Raw genomic sequence first — 20,795 nt, 5'->3', positions numbered from 1 at the left:
CCATCCCCTGTCCCACAAAGCCACTAATCTACTTTGTCTCTATAAATTTGCTTTTTCTGTACATTTCACTTAAATGGAATCATACAAGATGTGATCTCTTGTCTGCCGTCTTTCATTCAGCGTAATGTTTTTGAGATTAATCCACCAGTTTACATATATCAGTAGTTTGTTCCTTTCTGTTGCTGAAAGATATTTCATTGTAGGGACTTATCATGTCATTAGTTTTTAATAAGTCTACAATTTGTTTTGGAAACATTTTTGTACTGGGTTTGACATAACTAGGGTCACATTGTAGCCTTTATTTAGTACTCTGTTTTTTGGATTAAGACTTTTTGGGTAGCCTAACACGGTTTTTAAATGTTCCTTGGAAATTTTAGAAAAATATGTCTTGTCTGTTTAAATAATAGTCTTTTATGTAGCTGTCCACGCCTTTAAAAAAGTTACTCACGGCTTCCCTGGTGGCACAGTGGTTAAGAATCTGCCTGCCGCTGCAAGGGACACGGGTTTGAGCCCTGGTCCGGGAAGATCCCACATGCCGCGGAGCAACTAAGCCCGTGCGCCACAACTGCTGAGCCTGTGCTCTGGAGCCCGCAAGCCACAACTACTGAGTGCGTGTGCCACAACTACTGAAGCCCGCGCACCTGGAGCCCATGCTCTGCAACAAGAGAAGCCACCGCAATGAGAAGCCCGTGCACCACAACGGAGAGTAGCCCCCGCTCGCCCCAACTAGAGAAAGCCTGCGCACTGCAATGAAGACCCAACACAGCCAAAGATAAATAAATAAAATTAATTTTAAAAAAAGTTATTCAAATGTCTTACAAGTTTTGTTTATTAGGCCTTTGATATTAGAATCTTTGACTATAATTACTACTTTGTCAGATTCTTGTTCTAATAGTTTTTAAAATATAATAGTATAATAACAGTTCAATATTTATACTTCTTCTAGGATATACGTTCTTGAGTGATGCAGGCCACTGAAGTGGTTGAGACAGCTTCTGGTAAAGGCTACCACAGTAATGGAAACATCCAGAAAGGTGAGAAGCTAGTCCAATTGGCTTTATTCTGGGTGGAAAGAGGTATTAAATGTAATTAGACTTGATAGTTCCCTCTCCAGTGTTGCTACATCTTAAGCCTTCCTACCAGTAAGGTAAGATTCAGCATGTTTTTATCTTGACAGATGACTCAGGTGATTTTTGGTAAATATGGGCAGCCTACATAGGATCTCTCAGGTAAATGGAAGATTTAGGAGAGAGAAGGTGAGCCAGAAGAGAGGGTTTCTGTCCAGGCAGGCTTTCAGGAACTACTGACAGGTACAGTTGCCTTCAGGGTAATAAGTAGAAAGTGGGCAGGTTGACCTCTGCTACTGAAGTCGTGTATGTTTTTTCTTCACATGGATCTAAAATTTCTCTTTCTGTCATAATGGTAGAAGAGAGAATAATCAACAAGGGCATAAAAAGCAAGCTGACTAACCTTTATATGCTTATGAATACATGTAGTTGTAACTATTAAGAGGACTTTAGAATGTGATAAAAATGCTATTTCAAGTCAGACGGGAAACTGGATTTTTCAGCAAATGGTATTAGGACAACTGACCATCCTTTTTGGAAAAAAATTAAGTTAAGAGTCCTACCTCATGCTAGAGAGAAGCATTAATTCTACATAGTGTGAAAGGGCTAAATGTTACACACATACACCCACACAAAGAATTGGAAAGTTATAGAAGAATACTTTTATAATCATGTGGTAGGGAAGGCCAGGGAGACAAACCCAGAAGTCAGAGAAGAAAAGACTGATTCATTTAACTAAATAATCTTAAAGCCCGTGGCATGACAAAATATTATAAAAAGTTAAAAGATAGCCAATAGGGCTTCCCTGGTGGCGCAGTGGTTGAGAGTCCGCCTGCCGATGCAGGGGACGCAGGTTCGTGCCCCGGTCCTGGAGGATCCCACATGCCGCGGAGCGGCTGGGCCCATGAGCCATGGCCACTGAGCCTGCACGTCCGGAGCCTGTGCTCCGCAACGGGAGAGGCCACAATAGTGAGAGGCCCACATACCGCAAAAAAAAAAAAAAAAAAGATAGCCAGTAAACTGGGGGAAAGTCACTTATATTATAAATGTGAAAAACAAACACCTAGTATCCAGAATATATCATGAACTCCTATACAAATCTCTAAGAAAAACACAGTCAGCACATGAATTTATAATTGTATCTGACCCTACTGTCCTTAGCTCCAACCCCATATTTATAACAGCTTATTAGACATTCACATCTGGGTGTTTTATCTCTAACCTTAAACTCCACTTGCCTGGAACTGAATTCATTATCTTCTCCCTCCACCTCCCTCCCCAGCCCCTTGCTTTTTCTCTTTATCTTCTAAATCTCCTCTTCCGTGAAGTCCCTATCTCTTTAGCGCCAGATATTCCCACTCATCTGTAATACCAAGCTGTAACCCTTAGCATTATCCTAGAAAGATATTTAAGCAGGTGGTAGCTAATTGATGAGTCATGAAGTCAGCGTAGCTGATTGTGATCAGCTTTTTTTTTAATAAAATGAAATAGACTAGAAAATAGCAGAATACTTTGGACATAATTGGAGTAATTACTGTTTTATAAAATTTTTGTTTCACTTATACAGACACATATATGCTAGATCTTGATATAAAACGTGTTTCTGATTGTGTTCTTAAAGAAAAAAAATATGTATTTGAAAGCCACTAATCTCTCTCTCCCTTATCTACCATTTCTAATTGATCACCAAGTCTTGTTAGTTGTGGAACTTTTATACTAGTCTCCTCTTTTCCAGTCCCATTTCTGTACTCTTGGTCTGTCTCCCTTCAGTCTCCCCCTTCAAGCCTTCATTCTTTTTTTTTTTTTTTTAATTTTTTAAATTAATTTATTTATTTTTGGCTGTGTTAGGTCTTCGTTTCTGTGCGAGGGCTTTCTCTAGTTGCAGCGAGCGGGGGCCACTCTTCATCGCGGTGCGCGGGCCTCTCACTATCGCGGCCTCTCTCGTTGCGGAGCACAGGCTCCAGACGCGCAGGCTCAGTAGTTGTGGCTCACGGGCCTAGTTGCTCCAAAGGCACGTGGGATCTTCCCAGACCAGGGCTCGAACCTGTGTCCCCTGCATTGGCAGGCAGATTCTCAACCACTGCGCCACCAGGGAAGCCCTCAAGCCTTCATTCTTACTGTTGCCAGAGGTGTCTAAACTCAGTTGCATTCACATGACTACCCTTTTAAGAAGCTTTCAGTGGTCCTCCGTGTTAGGATAAGAACCAGACTCCTTAACACCTCATAAAAGGCCTCTTTCTGTTCACAGCTCCTTTCACTCCCTTAGAGCTATTTCACTCCAGGCAAGCTGGCTTATAATTTCCTGAAAATGCCATGTTTTTTCACCCAGCTAACTTTGTAGTGCTGTTTAATTTGCCTAAAATAACTATTTTGTTTCAAAACACTTTTTAAATGTACAGTTTTCTCTGACATCTACTTCTCCTTTCTTAAGCATTTACCTGCTAATCAGCAGCCTGGTACAGCACCCATGTCTTCTTCGTTTTATTTCTGCAGTGCCTAAGGTTGATATTAGGACACTAGGAGGCACCCAAAGATTACAAAGGGAGTGACTGCCTTCTAAATAGTAAATGCTTTGCCACTGAAAGAGTTCAAGAAGAATCTTAGCTCCTATCTTAGTCAGCTGGGGCTACTATAGCACAATACCATGGAGGTGGCTTAAAGAACAGATATTTGTTTTTTTCCACAGTTCTGGAAGCTGCAAGTCCAAACGGGGCTGCCAGCATGGTCAGGTCTTGTAAGGGCTCTCTTCCTGGCTTGTAGATGGCCGCCTTCTTGCAGTGTCCTCACATGGTAGAGAGAAACAGAGAGCAAGCTCTGTGGTATCTCTTCTCTCATAAGTGCACTGATCCCATTTTGAGGGTGCCACCCTCATGACCTCATCTAGCCTTAATTACCTCCCAGAGGCCCTGTCTCCACATGGGGAGTTAGGGCTTCAACACATATGAATTTTGAGGGGGACACAGTTCAGTCCATAGCAGCAACTATTTAGGGATATTTGTTATGGATAATGTAAAAAGTATATTCTTACATTGGAAAGAGCTTAGGCCAGATTACATCTGAGGTCTTGTGTTTAAATTCTGTAATGTTTCTGCTAACATTTTATCCTTTTTTTTTTAATTAGATGAGCCTTCTAATCGTCAAAAAGAAAATTTGTTATCTCCTGATGGTTGTAAAGAAGCCAAATTGACTTTTCTCGATTATGACTGGGATTCCTTGGCATTAGAAAAAAGAGCTAATGACAAAGAGATCAGCAATATTGACAAAATAGAGTTATTGGAGCCATCTTTTACTGTGAGTCCAAATACTAAGATGGAGAGTACTCACTCTCAGTCAAGTGAGTTTGAAGGTAGTATTGACAGTGCTTTCCTGAATGAAACCTACTCTATACATCATTCAGAGTCAAAACTGAAGAATGAAAGTCTTATTCATTTAAATTCAGAATTCGATTATGAAATGCAGAAAAGAAAGGAGGTGTCTTTTGATATTTTGCATCATCGAGGTAATAAGACTGTTGGCTTGGAAAGAATCTACAGGATTTCAGATGATGATTCTGAAGATGCGCAGAAGCGCGATCTAGATGATGACTCGCAGCAGGAGTATCACAGCGCAGAAGAACAGGAGTATATAGAGAACCATTTATCTTTTGACCAAGCGAGAACATTAAACATATCTAATCTGGAAGTTTGGGGACTAAGAAGTTCAGGTTATGGAGTTAATTGTGCTAGCAATCTAGAAGATAATCATGTTAAATTAGAAAGTAATTCTAGCACCTCTTTAGATTCAGCTGATGTTTATGGACAAGAAGGTTCACCTCATGTCTCCAAATTTCAGAATTCTGTTATGTTAAGAGAATATCATGAACCAAAACATGGAAAGTGTATGGAACAAGATACTAGTTTAATGTACCACACAGTATTTGATGCAATTGTACTAAAGGGTAGTCCTCTTGAACACCAGGAATCTCAATCTAAGAGTGGTTTCTTGAACCCTCAAAAAGCATTAAAAACTAAAATTTATACTGGCAAAGTGAAGGCTCAAGTAACTAAAAGTAAAGATTTTTGTGGAAATTCAGTTGTTGAGAAAAAAATGTTACAGCACCTTGAAAATCCAAGCACATTACCACAAGACAAAGTTTTAGAGACATTACTCCAGCCCTATAAAGATCGTCAAAGTTCCTGGACCTCTATTTTTGATGATTCAGTAATTTCTGCATGTTATAAAAGCCTAGAAAACACCCCTAACCCAGCCTTAGATTTTTCTGTTACTCTACCAAGGTCTGCAATCAGAGATAACCAGGCAATAGAAGAAGGTAGCTCCCTAAGAGCTGCTAATGGCAATACCACAAATAAAGCTTGCTTTCACCATATGGAAGGACCATGTCCCGAATCAGTTACAGATGTAGCAAGTTGTACAGTCACAGTTAATCAAACAGTGGATGTTAGCACTGATTTTAGGGCTTGTTTCACAACAAGCAGGGCGACGAGCACAAGATCTTCTGTAGTATCTACATCAAGCAACACAGAGATAACAATGATAAATAAAAAACGGCCTGATGAGTGGCAAAGTGAGAAACGAAGTGTGGCGTGTAACACAGATTGGGCATACAGTCAAGATAATGAAGATCCACAGATGGCTATGACAAAAGGATCTTTGGGGAAATCTGTCTCCGTTGACAGTTTAAAACCTAAGGGAAATTTCCTGAATAAGGTAAAACCAATATGATTAATAATAAAAATTTATTTGACTTTATAAAGAGGCACTGTAGGCTAATGTGAATATTTTGGTTCACTGAATTATATCAGGGGTTTCTGAGGCTTTTGTGAGAAAATGCTGGATGAAGGAAAAAGGTGAACAGATTGCTCCCAGCTCTTCTTCTCTGTTGGCAGCTGTTGCCACGAAGTCAGTCAGAAGTTGGATTTTACAGCTTACCAGATAAAACATGTATTATTGTTTGTTGTATATGTCTAATTTGATCTTAAATCATGTTTTCAGGATTCCCTGGAATTAAGGAAAACATTTGATTTCACAGACTTAAAGAAACATTCTGAAAGGTAAGTCAGACATATGATCAAAATAGTAATTTGCTTTTTGTGTAGGTACTTAACCATATAGTATAATAGCCAGGAGTGACTTGAAGAGATCGTCTGCTTCGGCTGTTTGTCTTGAAAGAAATAAATACTAGAACAATGTAGAATGTTAAAGCTTTCCACTTACTGAGATTTCAGTCTGAATAATTCCTTCAGAAAAACTCATGGCATCTTTTCTTTCTTTATCCAACCCAAACCCACACTGATTTATTACTTTCGTTTTCTTTCATTTGATCCCCTGTAGTCCAAAACAAAATAGCACATTTGGAAAACATCATATATTTGAAGAAGTAAACAGATACTTTTACTGGGATATTTTAATTCGTTGTATAATTTACTTTGCATCCATGGAGAACCAGGTGGTGGGGGAGAGGAAAGGGAGAAGTCTCTGAGAAGTCAAATTGGTTTTCATGCTCTGAGATCATTTGCTTTTTCCTTCATTCATCCTTTATTCTTCTAATGAGTTTGATCTGGTATCCAGTCCTATAAAATTAAATAGAAGAGCTGGTTTCCAGAGGCAGATGTATCGAGAATAGTTAGAAGTGGCCGGTATTAGCAAGGGAAGAACTATTAACATTCAAAGAGGTAGTGATTTTGGAGCTTTTTGTTATAACAGCAAAATGTTTGCTTATAATAACATAAGCATTATTATTATTAAGAAAGATGTAAATTATATTTTCTGTTTAAAAGATAACATTTAAAAACAGTTTCCCTCCAGAATGTTTATAACTTTTAAAAATGCTGGCCAGTGCTTGATTTAGGTTGAAAAATCTGTTGATTCTGGATAAATTAGTACTTTACTTTAGAATTCTTTTCTTGGTAAAATGAAGTATGAATTTGAGACTTATTTACTCTCTTGAATTCTAAAAAGAGTATATTTATTTTTTTAATAAATTTATTTATTTATTTATTTTTGGCTGCGTTGGGTCTTCGTTGCTGCCCACGGGCTTTCTCTAGTTGCGGTGAGCAGGGGCTACTCTTCATTGTGGTGCACGGGCTTCTCATTGTGGTCAGAACACGGGTTCTAGGCACGCGGGCTTCAGTAGTTGCAGCACGCGGGCTCAGTAGTTGTGGCTCGTGGGCTCTAGAGCACAGGCTCAGTAGCTGTGGTGCACGGGCTTAGTTGCTCCATGGCGTGCGGGATCTTCCCGGACCAGGGCTCGAACCCATGTGCCCTGCATTGGCAGGCGGATTCTTAACCACTGTTCCACCAGGGAAGTCCTAAAAAGAAGATATTTAGCATTGACTCTTGACATCCTTGTTTTCTGCAGCCTTTCCATCTTTAGTAGAAATTGATTTAAACTTGACAGAGAAATGTAAGAAATCTTAAATCTGTTTCTGGAGGTATGTCATCAACACAGAAAAATATTTGGAATCTTACCTAATCCAATTTTTTTATTTCAAAGGGAACCTCAACTTTCTAAAGAGATGGAGAAGAATTTGCCATCAAAGTGCTGTCAGCAAATAATGCAGAGAGCCATCAAAGCAGAGTTGCACCTTTTAAATGTTCACTATCAAATGTGTCATCACCATTGCAGTGATATTTACAAACTTGTAATGGAAAATAGAGAAGGACTAAATAGGTGATTGTTAGGGTTTGTTTGTTTATTAATCTGCTTTTTTATTGAGGTACAGTTGATTTACAGTATTATATGTTTCAGATGTACATCATAGTGATTCACAATTTTTAAAGGTTATTCTCTATTTATAGTTATAGGTGATTGTTAATTTTAAATCTGTATCTTCCTAGAAATTTATCACTAACTTTAAGTTTATTCTAGAAAATTTCTTTAGTTTTCATTTTTAAAGGGCAGAAGAGGGGTGGATTATAACTGGGTTTGTTAACTGGCCTAGGGGTAATAGACTTTAAAAAGTAGTACATTGTAATTTCCTGGAGAGGCAACAGTGCACGTTGGAATGATGAATCCAGTAAAAAGACAGATTCAGGTTTTCTTTATAAAGTCCAAGTTCGGATGAAGTCAGTTGGAGGGTTTTTCGTGACATTCGACCACATTCTGTCTGGCTTATATGTATACCAAGGATTGCTTATCTTGCCCCTGGAAAAACACGTCTTCTGTGATTCATTTTCTTTTACTAAACATTTAAAAGAAAACATTTTAGGGATCTAGTAGAGTTAGAATTAAGTGTATAATTTGACATTAGTTTTAAATGGGTGGCTTGGCCTAAGTAATTTAGTTTTGTGAATGTAACTTTTGAACAGGAATTTATCAAGTAATTCTACTAAGAAAGAATTAGGATCAGCTCTACTGACAGTTTTAGAAGACTTGAAAGTTAGATATGTGAATTTGAAAGAAAAGATAAACAAGGGTATACCACTGGAAGAGCTGCCTCCACTGTCGGTAGAATCAAAATTATTATCTACCTTCTCTGCTTTTGCTTCCAGGGTATGTATTTATGTTTTAGGAATAAAATTTTTACTTCATTTAGACAGAAAACATTTTACGCTAAAAGCTTTTTCTTCCCTTCTCTTTCTTTCCAGCTAATGAAAGAAGAATCACATATGTAAGTTATGTTTTCATCTAATTTAGAATTCATTAGATCTTAAACATTGCTAATTCAGTTAACTTTGTTTTCTATTTTGGTCCTTATTCAGAACATTGATAAATGCTTTAATGAAATGTTTATCTGTTTAGCTTTTCAGGAGCAGATTCTGAACTAGATAATCAAAGTACACGTGATGTTGATGGTTCTTCAAGCCTGAAAAAGACACTCTCTCAAGTGAGATTTTTTTAGAGTAGTTCGTCAAGTGTAAATCTTTAATCTTATGGCTTGCACAAAGTAAACTATAATTTTTAGAAGCTCTCGCATCCTTCTTTTCACTCAGCTGGCTTATTTTGTGTACTACCATTTGAGGGATATAACTGATTAGAAGGAGCGTAATGTCCTGATCAAACGGATGTCAGTAGTATATGTTGGGTAAGATGACCCCATAATTTATCATCAAATCAGGAGACTTCTGAGGATGAAAAAAGGTAGTGATGTTAACAGTTCAACATGACGATTGGTATAAACCTTGAGTGTCTCTGGCAAATCATAATTTTTGGCCCCCATCGTGTTAATGCAATGTAGTAAAAACTAATATGGTTATGCCTTCATCGCATGAGATAGTATAAAATAATATCCTGGGGGCACAGTGGTTAAGAATCCGCCTGCCAATGCAGGGGACACGGGTTCTAGCCCTGGTCCAGGAAGATCCCACATGCCGGGGAGCAACTAAGCCCATGCGCCACAAGTATCAAGCCCACGCTCTAGAGCCCACGAGCCACAACTACTGAAGCTCGCACGCCTAGAGCCTGTGCTCTGCAACAAGAGAAGCCACCGCAATGAGGAGCCTACACACTGCAACAAAGAGTAGCCCCCGCTCACCACAACTAGAGAAAGCCCACGCACAGCAACGAAGACCCAATGCAGCCAAAAATAAATAAATAATTAAAATAATAATATCCCATTTATTTTTTTCCCCCATTTATGTTAGACAGGGCAAAGTTTTCATTCCTCCTTTGCTGAAATGATGAAAATAATTTTTAAGTGCCTTTCGTAGATTTTCTTAATCTCTCTTGTTCCCCCAAGGAAGTGTTTGTCAGATAACAATCTGTGTAAGAGCACTCTGCAAACAGTGAAGTGATAGAGAAACATGAGTTATATTCCATTATCAATGGAGTAGGAAAAATGAAGGTTGTTTCTTTTTTTTTAATTTTTATCTATGGCTGCGTTGGGTTTTCATTGCTGTGCGCAGGGTTTCTCTGGTTGTGGCGAGTGGGGCTACTCCTCGTTGCGGTGCGTGGGCTTCTCATTGTGGTGGCTTCTCTTGTTGCGGAGCACGGGCTCTAGGCACGGGCTTCAGTAGTTGTGGCTCATGGGCTCTAGAACGCAGGCTCGGTAGTTGTGGTGCACAGGCTTAGTTGCTTCGCGGCATGTGGGATCTTCCCGGACCAGGCTTGAACCCATGTGCCCTGCATTGGTAGGCGGATTCTTTTTTTTTTTTTTTTTTTTTTTTTTTGCGGTACACGGGCCTCTCACTGTTGTGGCCTCTCCCACTGCGGAGCACAGGCTCCGGACGCGCAGGCTCAGCGGCCATGGATCACGAGCCCAGCCGCTCCGTGGCATGTGGGATCTTCCTGGACCGGGGCACGAACCCGTGTCCCCTGCATCGGCAGGCGGACTCTTAACCACTGGGCCACCACCAGGGAGGTCCCCTCAAGTTTGTTTCTACTTTCTGACTTTAGTCTTAACCTTGAGGTTATATTATTATTTGGGTAGTCTTAAAGAATAAGATGCATCCCAAAGCCAAAAGTGAGATAAATACTTGATTGATTTATATTCCTTTCTATTAAGATAAATGATTAAAAATAAATTATTTTAGCAAATTATTTATTCCATTGTTCTGCTCTTTAAAAAAACAAAATCTCAGTTATCCACAAAGAATTAACAGGTCTAAAACCAGATTTTTTTTATCTTCAAATTTCTTACATAGTTTGCTTAAACAACTTGTCCATTTAATGATATATAATGTTCTGGAGAGGTTTTGTTTTTTCACTATTTTATTTTTTTCATCATTGTAAAGGTAGCAATGATGTAACCTGCTCATTTGGGCAGAATAATAAATCTTTTTAAAAGTAAAAGATGCAGATATAACATTTTTATAATCTTAATTTTGGCTCTAAAACAATATCTACTTTGTTAGGATTACATTTTAATACCCACCTTACTAAATTAAGTTATGCATGAAAGCCAGCATTGTATAGTGTAGTGTTTCTAAATTTCAGCTACTTATGTACCATCTTCACAATTTTTCATAGCCAGGTGTTACCTGTAATGTTATTTGATTTGTACTTTTTAACTTATTCTCCTCTTTTAAAAAATTTATCTGTGAAGAGTAACTTATTATGTATGAGAAAGAAATATCACTCCCCATAAATGAAAGGTACATATAAGCACACATTAAATATATAACTGTTGATGTTAATGTGAAAAATACTTACATGTGCAGCTCCAAAAATCATCTCAGGTACTTCCAGTGTGTGGATGCCACACTTTGCTAAATAATGGTGGTGGTAGCGCATGCAGTCACTATACATAGACTAGTTTCAAATCATAATTCTCACTGTGTGACAGACATAAAGCAACAGGTTACTTCGATTCAGTTTGCTCACCCATAAACTGGGTCGATAATGACTTTGTCTCGTAGTCTTTGTTGTTGTGAGGGTAAATAATGCCAGTGAGGCATACTTGTCACATAGAGTGCAGTAACTGTTCCTCCTTATTTATTATTGTTGTTTTTATTATTTTAATTCTCAGATGTCTCTCTTACCTGACAGTAGTCATCCTAAACAAGATACATCACCCAAAGAGGATGGTTTAAAAAATGGTGACGTAGATATAGACCTTAGTCAACTAAAACTTGATGATAAAGGTCAGTATAAAAATGTTTGTCTTGTGTCATTGCCAGAAAGCAGATAATAAGATTTAAAATACCCCTCGTGCCCATCTATTAAGTTAAAGTAAATATTTTTAATTGAATGGCATCATTCAGATTATGAATGTTAAGTATGTTCTTGTTACATCCACTTGATATCTTTAAGGTTACTTAATATATCTGATAATGCCAAATAATAATACAGACTTTTGTTCTTCTGGTTTTTGTTTTCCATTTTGAAAATTCTTTTTTCTGTCCAGTTTGTATCCCTGTAAATTGTATGGGTTTTTTGTTTTGTTTTTTAGTTTTGTCCTCAGTGAGAAGAGAAAGATCCTTATTTAGTGAAATAAAGACTTGCGGCACGGCTTAACCCGTTTTTAAAGATGTTCATTGTTATTCTGTCTGTAAAGATAAATCTCTTCAATAAAGGATAATTAAAAATCAGAAAAGTAAGGCTTTTAATAAGCTAGGAATCAGTGTTAATTAAAGTAAAACTGGGAAGCAGATCACTCAGATAACTTCTCACGGTTAAACATTGTACATAGTTCCTTGCTAAGTGTGTTCAATTTCTCAGACTCCACAAATTACCGAGAAATAAGTGAAGACTGGTTTGATGCTAAAGAGAACGTGACTGGAGCTGACTTCTCAGGAATACAAGAAAATCAAATAGTACAAGACAAAGAGGATCCGAAGTTTACACTAGGTTGGTTCTTAACAATTTACCAAGAAATCCTAACCTAGCTCATTTATAAAATAGTGCTTATCTTCTTCTGTATTATTTTGGGGGATTGCACTGTTTTAATATTTTATTCCTGTTTGTAAAATAATATTTTATTCCATATTTTTAAATATGAAAAATGAGAAAATCGGCCATTTGGATGTCATTTTTTTTTAAGAGTAAATCAGTTTAAAATGTTCATTTCTCTTTCAGAAAACTGTCTGCTAAAAGCTTAAATCCAAGATTTAGTTCGTAGATAGAGGCCCACCATTCTCTCTCCCTACTCTAGTCCAACATCAGTATTCCTTCAGGCGTTCTTTTCCTCTAAACCCTCATCAGGCACTTCGCAGGTATGGGGTACATAGTGAACAGAAAAAGCTTCTCAGTTTCCATCAGACAGCCAGGACTACCTATTTATTGATCCATCTTTGAGTCACAAGAGACTAAGTATCAATCAGTCCAACCTCTTTGTTTTTAACATATGATTAAAGCCCAGAAATCTTGACACTGTACTCCAAGCTCTTAATCTTCAGCCTAGTGCTGATACTTGCTAATAACTTTATAATAACCTTTTTGATAATAAAAAATGAAATACTTAACAATTTTCACATTTTCTCTTAAAAATATTGATAAAATAATGATTATCTTCTGTTGTATGTTTATCTTCAAGCAGAAATGAAGAATGTTGAACCCTTACGAAGAGATAAAGGTTACTTGATACATGTTGGTGGGCTCTGCCCTTCAGTGTCTGAGGTATGCCAGGATTTATTTTTTGAGCTTCACTTTCAAATCTATTAATTGTTCATATTTTGATTGTTTTTCTACCTTTCACAAACTTTTATTTATCTTCTTTTAGGCTGATTTAAGGTCTCATTTCCAGAAATATGAAATTTCTGACATTTCAATTTATGATTCTTCTCCTAATTACAGGTATGTTTCCCAGATTCAGTGAATGTGCATTTACTGGGTATGCCCTAGGTTCTAACAGAGGTCTGTTCTGTACTGAACATGAACCACAGTGGTGATTAAGCCAGGCGCCATTCCCGCGGGGGTTTCCCAGCCTAGTAGAGGGATACACGTTGACAAATAGCTACAGTCATCAATTGGTGCTGTTCTCAATCAGATCTTTCTTTCATTATACTTTTTAACTTGTTACTAATGAGATATAGGAGAGTTATTGATTTTTCTGCAGTTATCTTGTTTCATACCATTTCATGGGGGCAGTCGAGTGCATTAGTTAAGAGAATGGGCTCTACAGCAAGTGTCTTGGGTTCATGTCTCAGCTTCGTCAGTAATGTGATGAATACATTTGGGCAAGTTACTTAACCTTTCTGTATCTGAGGCTCTTCATCTATAAAGTGAGGATAATAATAGTACCTACATAGCATTACTGTGGAACTATTATGAGATACATAAGTAAACCAGTAGAAATAAAGGCTGCCATATAGTAGGTACTCAGAAAATTATATTTAATTTTATTATTTTTTATTTTAATTACTTCTTAGTTGATCCTTTTTTATTTTTTCGGTAGATGGTTATATCATCTACATATAGTCATTTCCAGTATGTGTGTTGTTAACCTCCTGTTTTGTGACATCAGAACATTCAAAAGTATCAAATAAGAATGGTGATAGCTTAATGGAAATACCTTTACTATTTTATCACAAAAAATGATAGCTCTTTATTTCAGATATGAAAATCTTTATAAATTAAAAAAGGATCCTATTTGTAGTTGGGTTGAAATTTATTAAAAATAAGTGTTTAATTTTGTCTTAAATGGATTCACTTAAGATCATATGCTTTTCTTGGACCTATTAATTAATATGTTGTTAATATATTTTGTTATATTAAAGTAGTGTTGTACTCCTAGGAGTATTACTTGATGTGAAAGATTCTTTTAGTGTCTTGTTGAATCCTTTGGAAAAAAAGAAACTTTATGGTTCTTTATTACTTTGAAGTATTATACATTCTGTGTGGAAATTTAGGAAGTACAGTTAAATACAAAAGTGTAAGGAGGTTATAAAAATTGATCCATAGTCCCATCTTCTGGAGGCAACTGCTCATCAGACTTGGCCTATATCCTTCCATTGACACTGTCTGGAGCTGGCACTTCCAGAAGGATGGCTCTTGCCCAGCTCTCTCAATTTTATGGCTAAAATTCTGGTTAGATTTTCCAACTCTGTTTGGACTGCATATTTTTTCACTACAAGGCCATAAGGACATTCTCTTCTGTGTTCTGCTAAATGTTTTTAGATTTTGCCTTTCACCTTTATGCCTTCTCTGTATCCGGAGGTTATGTTTGTGTATAGGGATTAATTTTAATTTTTTGGTATGGATAACCAGTTGTCCCGAGAACACTAATCTGTGCAACTGTGTCATATATCAGCTTTGCAAATGTTACACTTTTGTTTTTTTTTTGGGTACGCGGGCCTCTCACTGTTGTGGCCTCTCCAGTTGCAGAGCACAGGCTCCGGACGCACAGGCCCAGCGGCCATGGCTCACGGGCCCAGCCACTCCGTGGCACGTGGGATCTTCCCAGACCGGGCCACGAACCCGCGTCCCCTGCATTGGCAGGCGGACTCCCAACCATTGCGCCACCAGGGAAGCCCTACATTACATTTTAATATAAAATTAACAGGTGATAATTCAGAAGAAATACTAACTACCTTTTATTTCCCATCTTTAATTTTTTGTATTTAGTTATCTTAATATTCTTCCTGATCCCAAGGTAAGTATAGTAACTTATTTTTAAGAGCAGTTATTCTTATAAAAGGTATATGCTAGCCAGTAGTTACACAATGAAGTTTGAGGCCATTTAAAGTCATTAACAAAGAACCTTTTGGTTTTCTGCTTTTATATTTTAGATATGCATCTCTTGCTTTAAAAAAAAACAATGATGCGAAGCTGGCTGTGAAGGAAATGAATGGTACAGAAATAAATGGGAAATCAGTAAATGTGCGGCTTGTCAAAACTCCTGGAGAATATACATCACCACTTTCGTCCAAAAATGGAAATAAAGTTAGTTTCAGTAATTTGGAGAAAAACATCAGCAAAGAAGTCAACTCAGCCTCCTCTGTTTCTAGATTGCCTAGAACTAGGCCGAGGCAGCAGCTGGGATCTGAGCAAGACAGTGAGTTTTTCGCTTTTGACCAAAAGGTTAGTTTTCTTGATCAAGCCCTTAAATGGTCTTCATATATACACTATACTGCGATAAGTAGCTTTGAAGGACAGGTAACTCCAGGACAGCAGTCTTGAAGTGGGAATAAGGACATTAGTCTGAATTGTGCCTAACATTGGATCCGCCCTAGCCTGCTCTTGTACAACCCCAGTTGTCCCTGGAGGAAGCACAGATCTTTACAGGCCTAGCCGCAGAGACAGCGTTTCTCTGTAACTAGGCTCTCTGCCAATGCTTTTCAGTCTTTGTATCTCTTTATTCTTGGATAGTGTTACTCTGTAAGTAGCTACTTAACACTTTCATCATTCTTTTTTTCACAGCTAACCTCATCTCATAATTATTTAAACCATAAAATATAGTCATTTTATTATGCATGCTCTCATCTTTACCACATTGAGGTTTTAAACGCCACATGGAAGGTGATAAAGTTGACTTATTCACTCTTGTCTCTCCACTGCGCAGCAAAATGCCTGGCATCCTATAGGCATTCCATAGATTTTTTAAAATTTACATATAGTAAAGTTCGCTCTTTTTGCTGTCTGTGAGTTTAGACATATGCCACAGGCATGTAACCATCATCACAATCAAGGTATAGAACAGTTCCATCTTCCCAAAACATTCTCTTGTGCTCTGCTCTGTTTTCTGTTCTTATAATTTTACCTTTTCCAGAATCTCCTGTGAGTAGAATATTATATAGCCTTATTAGTCTGGCTTCTTTCACTTAGCTTTATGCATTTTCTTACTGAGTTCTGTGAGTTTTTTAATATTCTGAATATAAGTCATTTATCAGATACGTATGTACTTTGCAAATACGTTTTCCCAGCCTGTACTTTGTCTTTTCATTCTTTTAATAGTGTCATTCTCAGAGCAGGAGTTTTAATTTTTAACCAATTGCAGTTTGTCGCTGTTTTTTTTTTTAACTTGTGGGGGGTTTTTTGTTTGTTTTTTTGTGGGTTTTTTGGCTGTGTTGGGTCTTCGTTGCTGCACACGGGCTTTCTCTAGTTGTGGCGAGTGGGGGCTACTTTTTGTTGCAGTGCGTGGGCTTCTCGTTGCGGTGGCTTCTCGTTGTGGAGCACGGGCTCTAGGTGCGCGGGCTGCAGTAGTTGCAGCATGCTGGCTCAGTAGTTGCGGCATGAGGACCCTAGAGCGCATGGGCTTCAGTAGCTGCAGCACATGGGCTTGGTAATTGCAGTGCACAGGCTTCAGTAGTTGTGGCTCACAGGCTCAGTAGTCGTGGCTCGCGGGCTCTAGAGCACATGTTCAGTAGTTGTGGCACACGGGCTTAGTTGTTCTGCAGCATGTGGGATCTTCCTGGACCAGGGATCAAACCCATGTCCCCTGCATTGTCAGGCGGATTCTTAACCACCACACCACCAGGGAAGTCCCTTAACTTGTGTTTTTAATGTTGTATCTAAGAAATCTTTGCATAACCCATTGTCACAAAGCTTTTGAGTTAATTTTATAATGTGTGGGATATGAATTGAGGTGGTTTTGGTTTTTTGGTTCTGTTTTTGTGTTGTGTATGGAATTGTTCCAGCATCATTGTTGAAAAGCCTATCCTGTCTCCACTGAATTATCTTTGTGCCTTTGTCAAAAAAATTGACCATATTTGTGTGGATCTATTTCTAGACTCTCTGTTCTCTTCTATCTCTTAAACTTTCCACCAGTACTACACTATCTTGATCATAATGGCTTTATAGTAAGTCTTGAAATAGTAAGTCCAACTTCATTCTTTTTCAAAATTTATTTTGGCTCTTCTAGTCTCTTTGCCTTTCTGTATAAATGTCATAATTCTGCTTGTCACTATCTATTAGAAAAGTCCTTGGATTTTTACTGGAATTAGTTTGACTCTACAGATCAGAGAAAATTCCTTTTTAATAAATGGATGAAAGAATAAATATTTGTTGAATAACTGAATTTTGGTTTTTTCCATAACAATAAGATAAAGGGATCTCTTTTCCCTATGTCCTTTACCCTATCCTTTCCTAATTCCTGGAGTTATCCCATTATTTTTCTGTACCATTAGTGCCATTTCTGTACTCACAGACCTTTCTCCACTCACAGTTATGCACAACTCTTCTTAATCCGAACCACATTTTCACTTGACTTTTCATTCTTTTGAAGTTACCGTCCTTATTTGTTCTGTGTTTTCCCTGCCAAACTTCCCAACCAGGTAGTTTATACCCAATGTCTGGGTTTCTTTGATTGTTTCTCTTCTTCATCCTAATAATCTGACCCCAGTCTCTAAAATTTTACTTACAGTGCTCTTTCTATAGTCACTAATGACATTTTTATTGGTCTTTCGCCCTATCTACCTTCTTTTTGACCACTTAGCCTATTTGGTGCCGGTCATTCCTTTCTTTCAACTCTTTTCCTTTCATCTCTTTTCCTTTCATCTCAGTGACACTTCGTGTTTAGGATGGGTTTTTTGGTGCATAACCTCAGTCCACAATAGGAAGGAAGGAAACAGGCAGTCAGGCTACGGGCGCTTGAGCTGGAAATTTGGGAGCTATGGCTCCTCCCTGCCTCTCTCAGGTAGTGCCCCTGGTTTCTTGCCTCTGCATGCCTGTAAGCTCCATCCTCCTGTTTCTCTCTGCACACTGGCTTTCTCTGTCAGCTCGTGACTTCTCTCTTCCTCCATTAGGCTTTATTTTGCTTAACTCTAACTCTACAGTACTTTTCAGTTCAAGCTCCTGTCATCATTTGACTAACTCGTTTGCTCTGTTCCAATTCCACATTCTTTAGACAGGGAGTCTGATCCAGCGCATGATTTTGGTGTTCATGAGTTCAGGTAACACCACTCTTGGTCTTGTTAGCTGAGGAAGCAGGTCATGGAGTTGGTAGAGGGAAGGTTATGTGTCATAAATAAATAGGGCACCGTGGGCTAGGGTAGGAGTATGTTGTCTTAGAGTGTGTGGACAGGGCAGCTCTTACTGCTGTCTTTGTTAAACTATACTCTTACTTTTCTAGCAGTTTATTGTCACCTTTCTTCTCAGATTCTCAACATTTTTTCATTATGTTCATTCATTTAGAAAATATTTATCGTCTATAATAAGAGGTAGTGATGATTAAGAACAACAGATTCATAACCTGGCTTTGCTACCTACTCATGGGCTGGGCGAGTTACTGCCCTCTGTGTCTGAGCTTCCTTATTTTAAAATGGGGATAGGCACTTCCCTGGTGGCACAGTGGTTAAGAACCTGCCTGCCAATGCAGGGGACACAGGTTCGAGCCTTGATCCAGGAGGATCCCTCATGCCATGGAGCAACGAAGCCCGTGCACCACAACTACTGAGCCCGAGTGCCACAACTACTGAAGCCTGCGCTCCTAGAGCCCGTGCTCTGCAACAAGGGAAGCCACCACAATGAGAAGCCTATGCTCCGCAACGAAGAGTAGCCCCCGCTCGCCGCAACTAGAGAAAGCCCACATGCAGCAACGAAGACCCAATGCAGCCATAAATAAATAAAATAAATAGTCATTTAAAAAGAATAAAAAATAAAATGGGGGTAAGTGTTCCTGCCTCACAAATGTTGTGAGCTTTAAATGAGTTTAATTCAGAAAATGCTTTGGAACAGTGCCTGTCATGGAGAATGTACTCCGTAAATAGTAGCTACTGTTATTTACTAGCAGTTTGGCTCTTTCTTGGGAAACCCATCCTCTCTGTGGTTCCAACTACTATTTAAACTTATTGTATCCCAAAATTATTTATTCAATAAACAGTATACCAACTGTGTACACTATTGTAGGCACTGGGAAAGAGGCAGTGAACAAAACAGACAAAAATCTGTGCTGTTACAGAGCTTAAATCTAATGAAGGAGATAAGGCAATAAGCAAATAAGTAAAATATGTACTATTCTGATGTGACAGATCTAATATTTTGTATATCTTACCCTGACGTTTCATCTAGGTTTGAACGTATCCGCTCCTCCTTTGTTGAACTTGTATGGGATGTACAGTGGTTTCATATAATTTATATCCTACTTGCATGGCTAATAGTAATTAATTGATCATTTTAATTTTGTCTCTTCAGTTGAATTATAAGATACATAAGTGATGGAGGTTCTTTTTTATAGCACTAGTTTCCCCACCCCCCCCCCCCACTCCAGCATGTTCTGGGCATATAGTTTGTGTACATTGAACATTTAGTAAATAAGATATAGAATATACGATATAAATATGTACATATAATTACTATGTAGACCAGCCTTTCTCTGTCAGGTTGGGTAAGAGAATTCAGCCTTCATGTCCTAAGCCTAAGATATCCATTGTATATAGCAAATGACTCTCTCTCCTACGCACCTAGAATGGAATAGTTATGTCCTATCTTAGGGAAAATTGAGAAAATAGTTAACATCATTTTTTGTGTTCTGTGGATCAGATGAGAATCCTGTTTGAGAAAAGCTAATTTCGACATAGCCCATATATTATACTTCATCATGTATTTGGCATTTTTTAAATAAATGGCCCTGAATACATCTCAAGTAAAATTACTTGGTAGAAAAACTAATCCCAAATCAACGTAAATATCTTAGGAATTTTGATTTTACTATTTGTAATTTTTAAATTTAGAATAAGCTGGATTATTTCTATGTAATCGTTACTGACTTAAATAAAACTTTAAAAATGTTTATTTAGGGTGTCAAGAAGAATTGTAAACAGATTGGATCCACTAAATTACTACCTGATGCACCTATTCAATTTGTACCTCCAAATACATCGAACCTGCGTAGCTTTACCAAGATCGTGGAGAGACTGGCTGAACTACATCCGAAAGTTGGCAGGTAGTGACTACAATTGCACTTTAAGTGGTTTTATAAGTTGTGAGTAAACTACCGCTCCTTTCAGTACCGTAGCCATATCTAGAATGTGCTGCTTTGGAGAGGGCAGATGCTCATGCGTGTCTTCCTTTGGCACAGAGATCACATTATAAACGCTCTTCAGGAGGTTAGAATGCATCATAAAGGCTCTCTCAGTGGCCTGTCTGTTAATGCTATTGTGAGAATGACTTCCTCTGTTTTGGAAAACTCTGCTTCCCGTTAGGTAGAAAAGAAGCAATAAGAGGTAAGTCAGTCATACCTTTCATATTTAAATAGTAAACATTTTAAGCTATGGATTCCATTTTCTTTTCAAATAAAAATATTATATTGAAAATAATAAAGTAACATAGAAGCTAAAAACAAGCATACTGTATTTGTAAACTATTAATGCAAAACTATTTGGGGTAATGTTAAATTACCCCAAAATTGTTTGGCTTAAGCAACATTTATCATCTCAGAGTTCACAGGTCAGGATTCAGGTATGGCATAGCTG

The 20,795-nt window shown here is 38.0% G+C and overlaps 1 protein-coding gene across 1 annotated transcript; it reads left to right on the top strand.

Annotated features, from left to right (window-relative positions):
* Nucleotides 1–964: 964 nt before the first annotated feature.
* On the top strand, nt 965–20,525 carry RBM44 (RNA binding motif protein 44). Its single transcript, XM_060017065.1, has 14 exons — nt 965–1,034; nt 4,189–5,774; nt 6,060–6,118; nt 7,561–7,737; nt 8,376–8,559; nt 8,655–8,677; nt 8,809–8,893; nt 11,474–11,588; nt 12,166–12,294; nt 12,983–13,062; nt 13,166–13,239; nt 15,174–15,465; nt 20,121–20,266; nt 20,402–20,525. The coding sequence occupies exons 1-14, from the start codon at nt 965–967 to the stop codon at nt 20,523–20,525; spliced, it is 3,144 nt and encodes a 1,047-aa protein (XP_059873048.1).
* Nucleotides 20,526–20,795: the final 270 nt, after the last annotated feature.

This window comes from Delphinus delphis, chromosome 7 (assembly GCF_949987515.2).
Source record: "Delphinus delphis chromosome 7, mDelDel1.2, whole genome shotgun sequence".
Taxonomy (NCBI): Eukaryota; Metazoa; Chordata; class Mammalia; order Artiodactyla; family Delphinidae; genus Delphinus; species Delphinus delphis.
This window is presented reverse-complemented; position numbering and strand designations above follow the sequence as displayed.

Coding starts and splice junctions, on each gene's coding strand:
- RBM44 (XM_060017065.1), top strand. CDS start 965: ATGCAGGCCACTGAAGTGGTTGAGACAGCTTCTGGTAAAGGCTACCAC. Junction 8,678..8,808: donor ATGAAAGAAGAATCACATAT/GTAAGTTATGTT, acceptor TTATCTGTTTAG/CTTTTCAGGAGCAGATTCTG. Junction 11,589..12,165: donor ACTAAAACTTGATGATAAAG/GTCAGTATAAAA, acceptor TCAATTTCTCAG/ACTCCACAAATTACCGAGAA.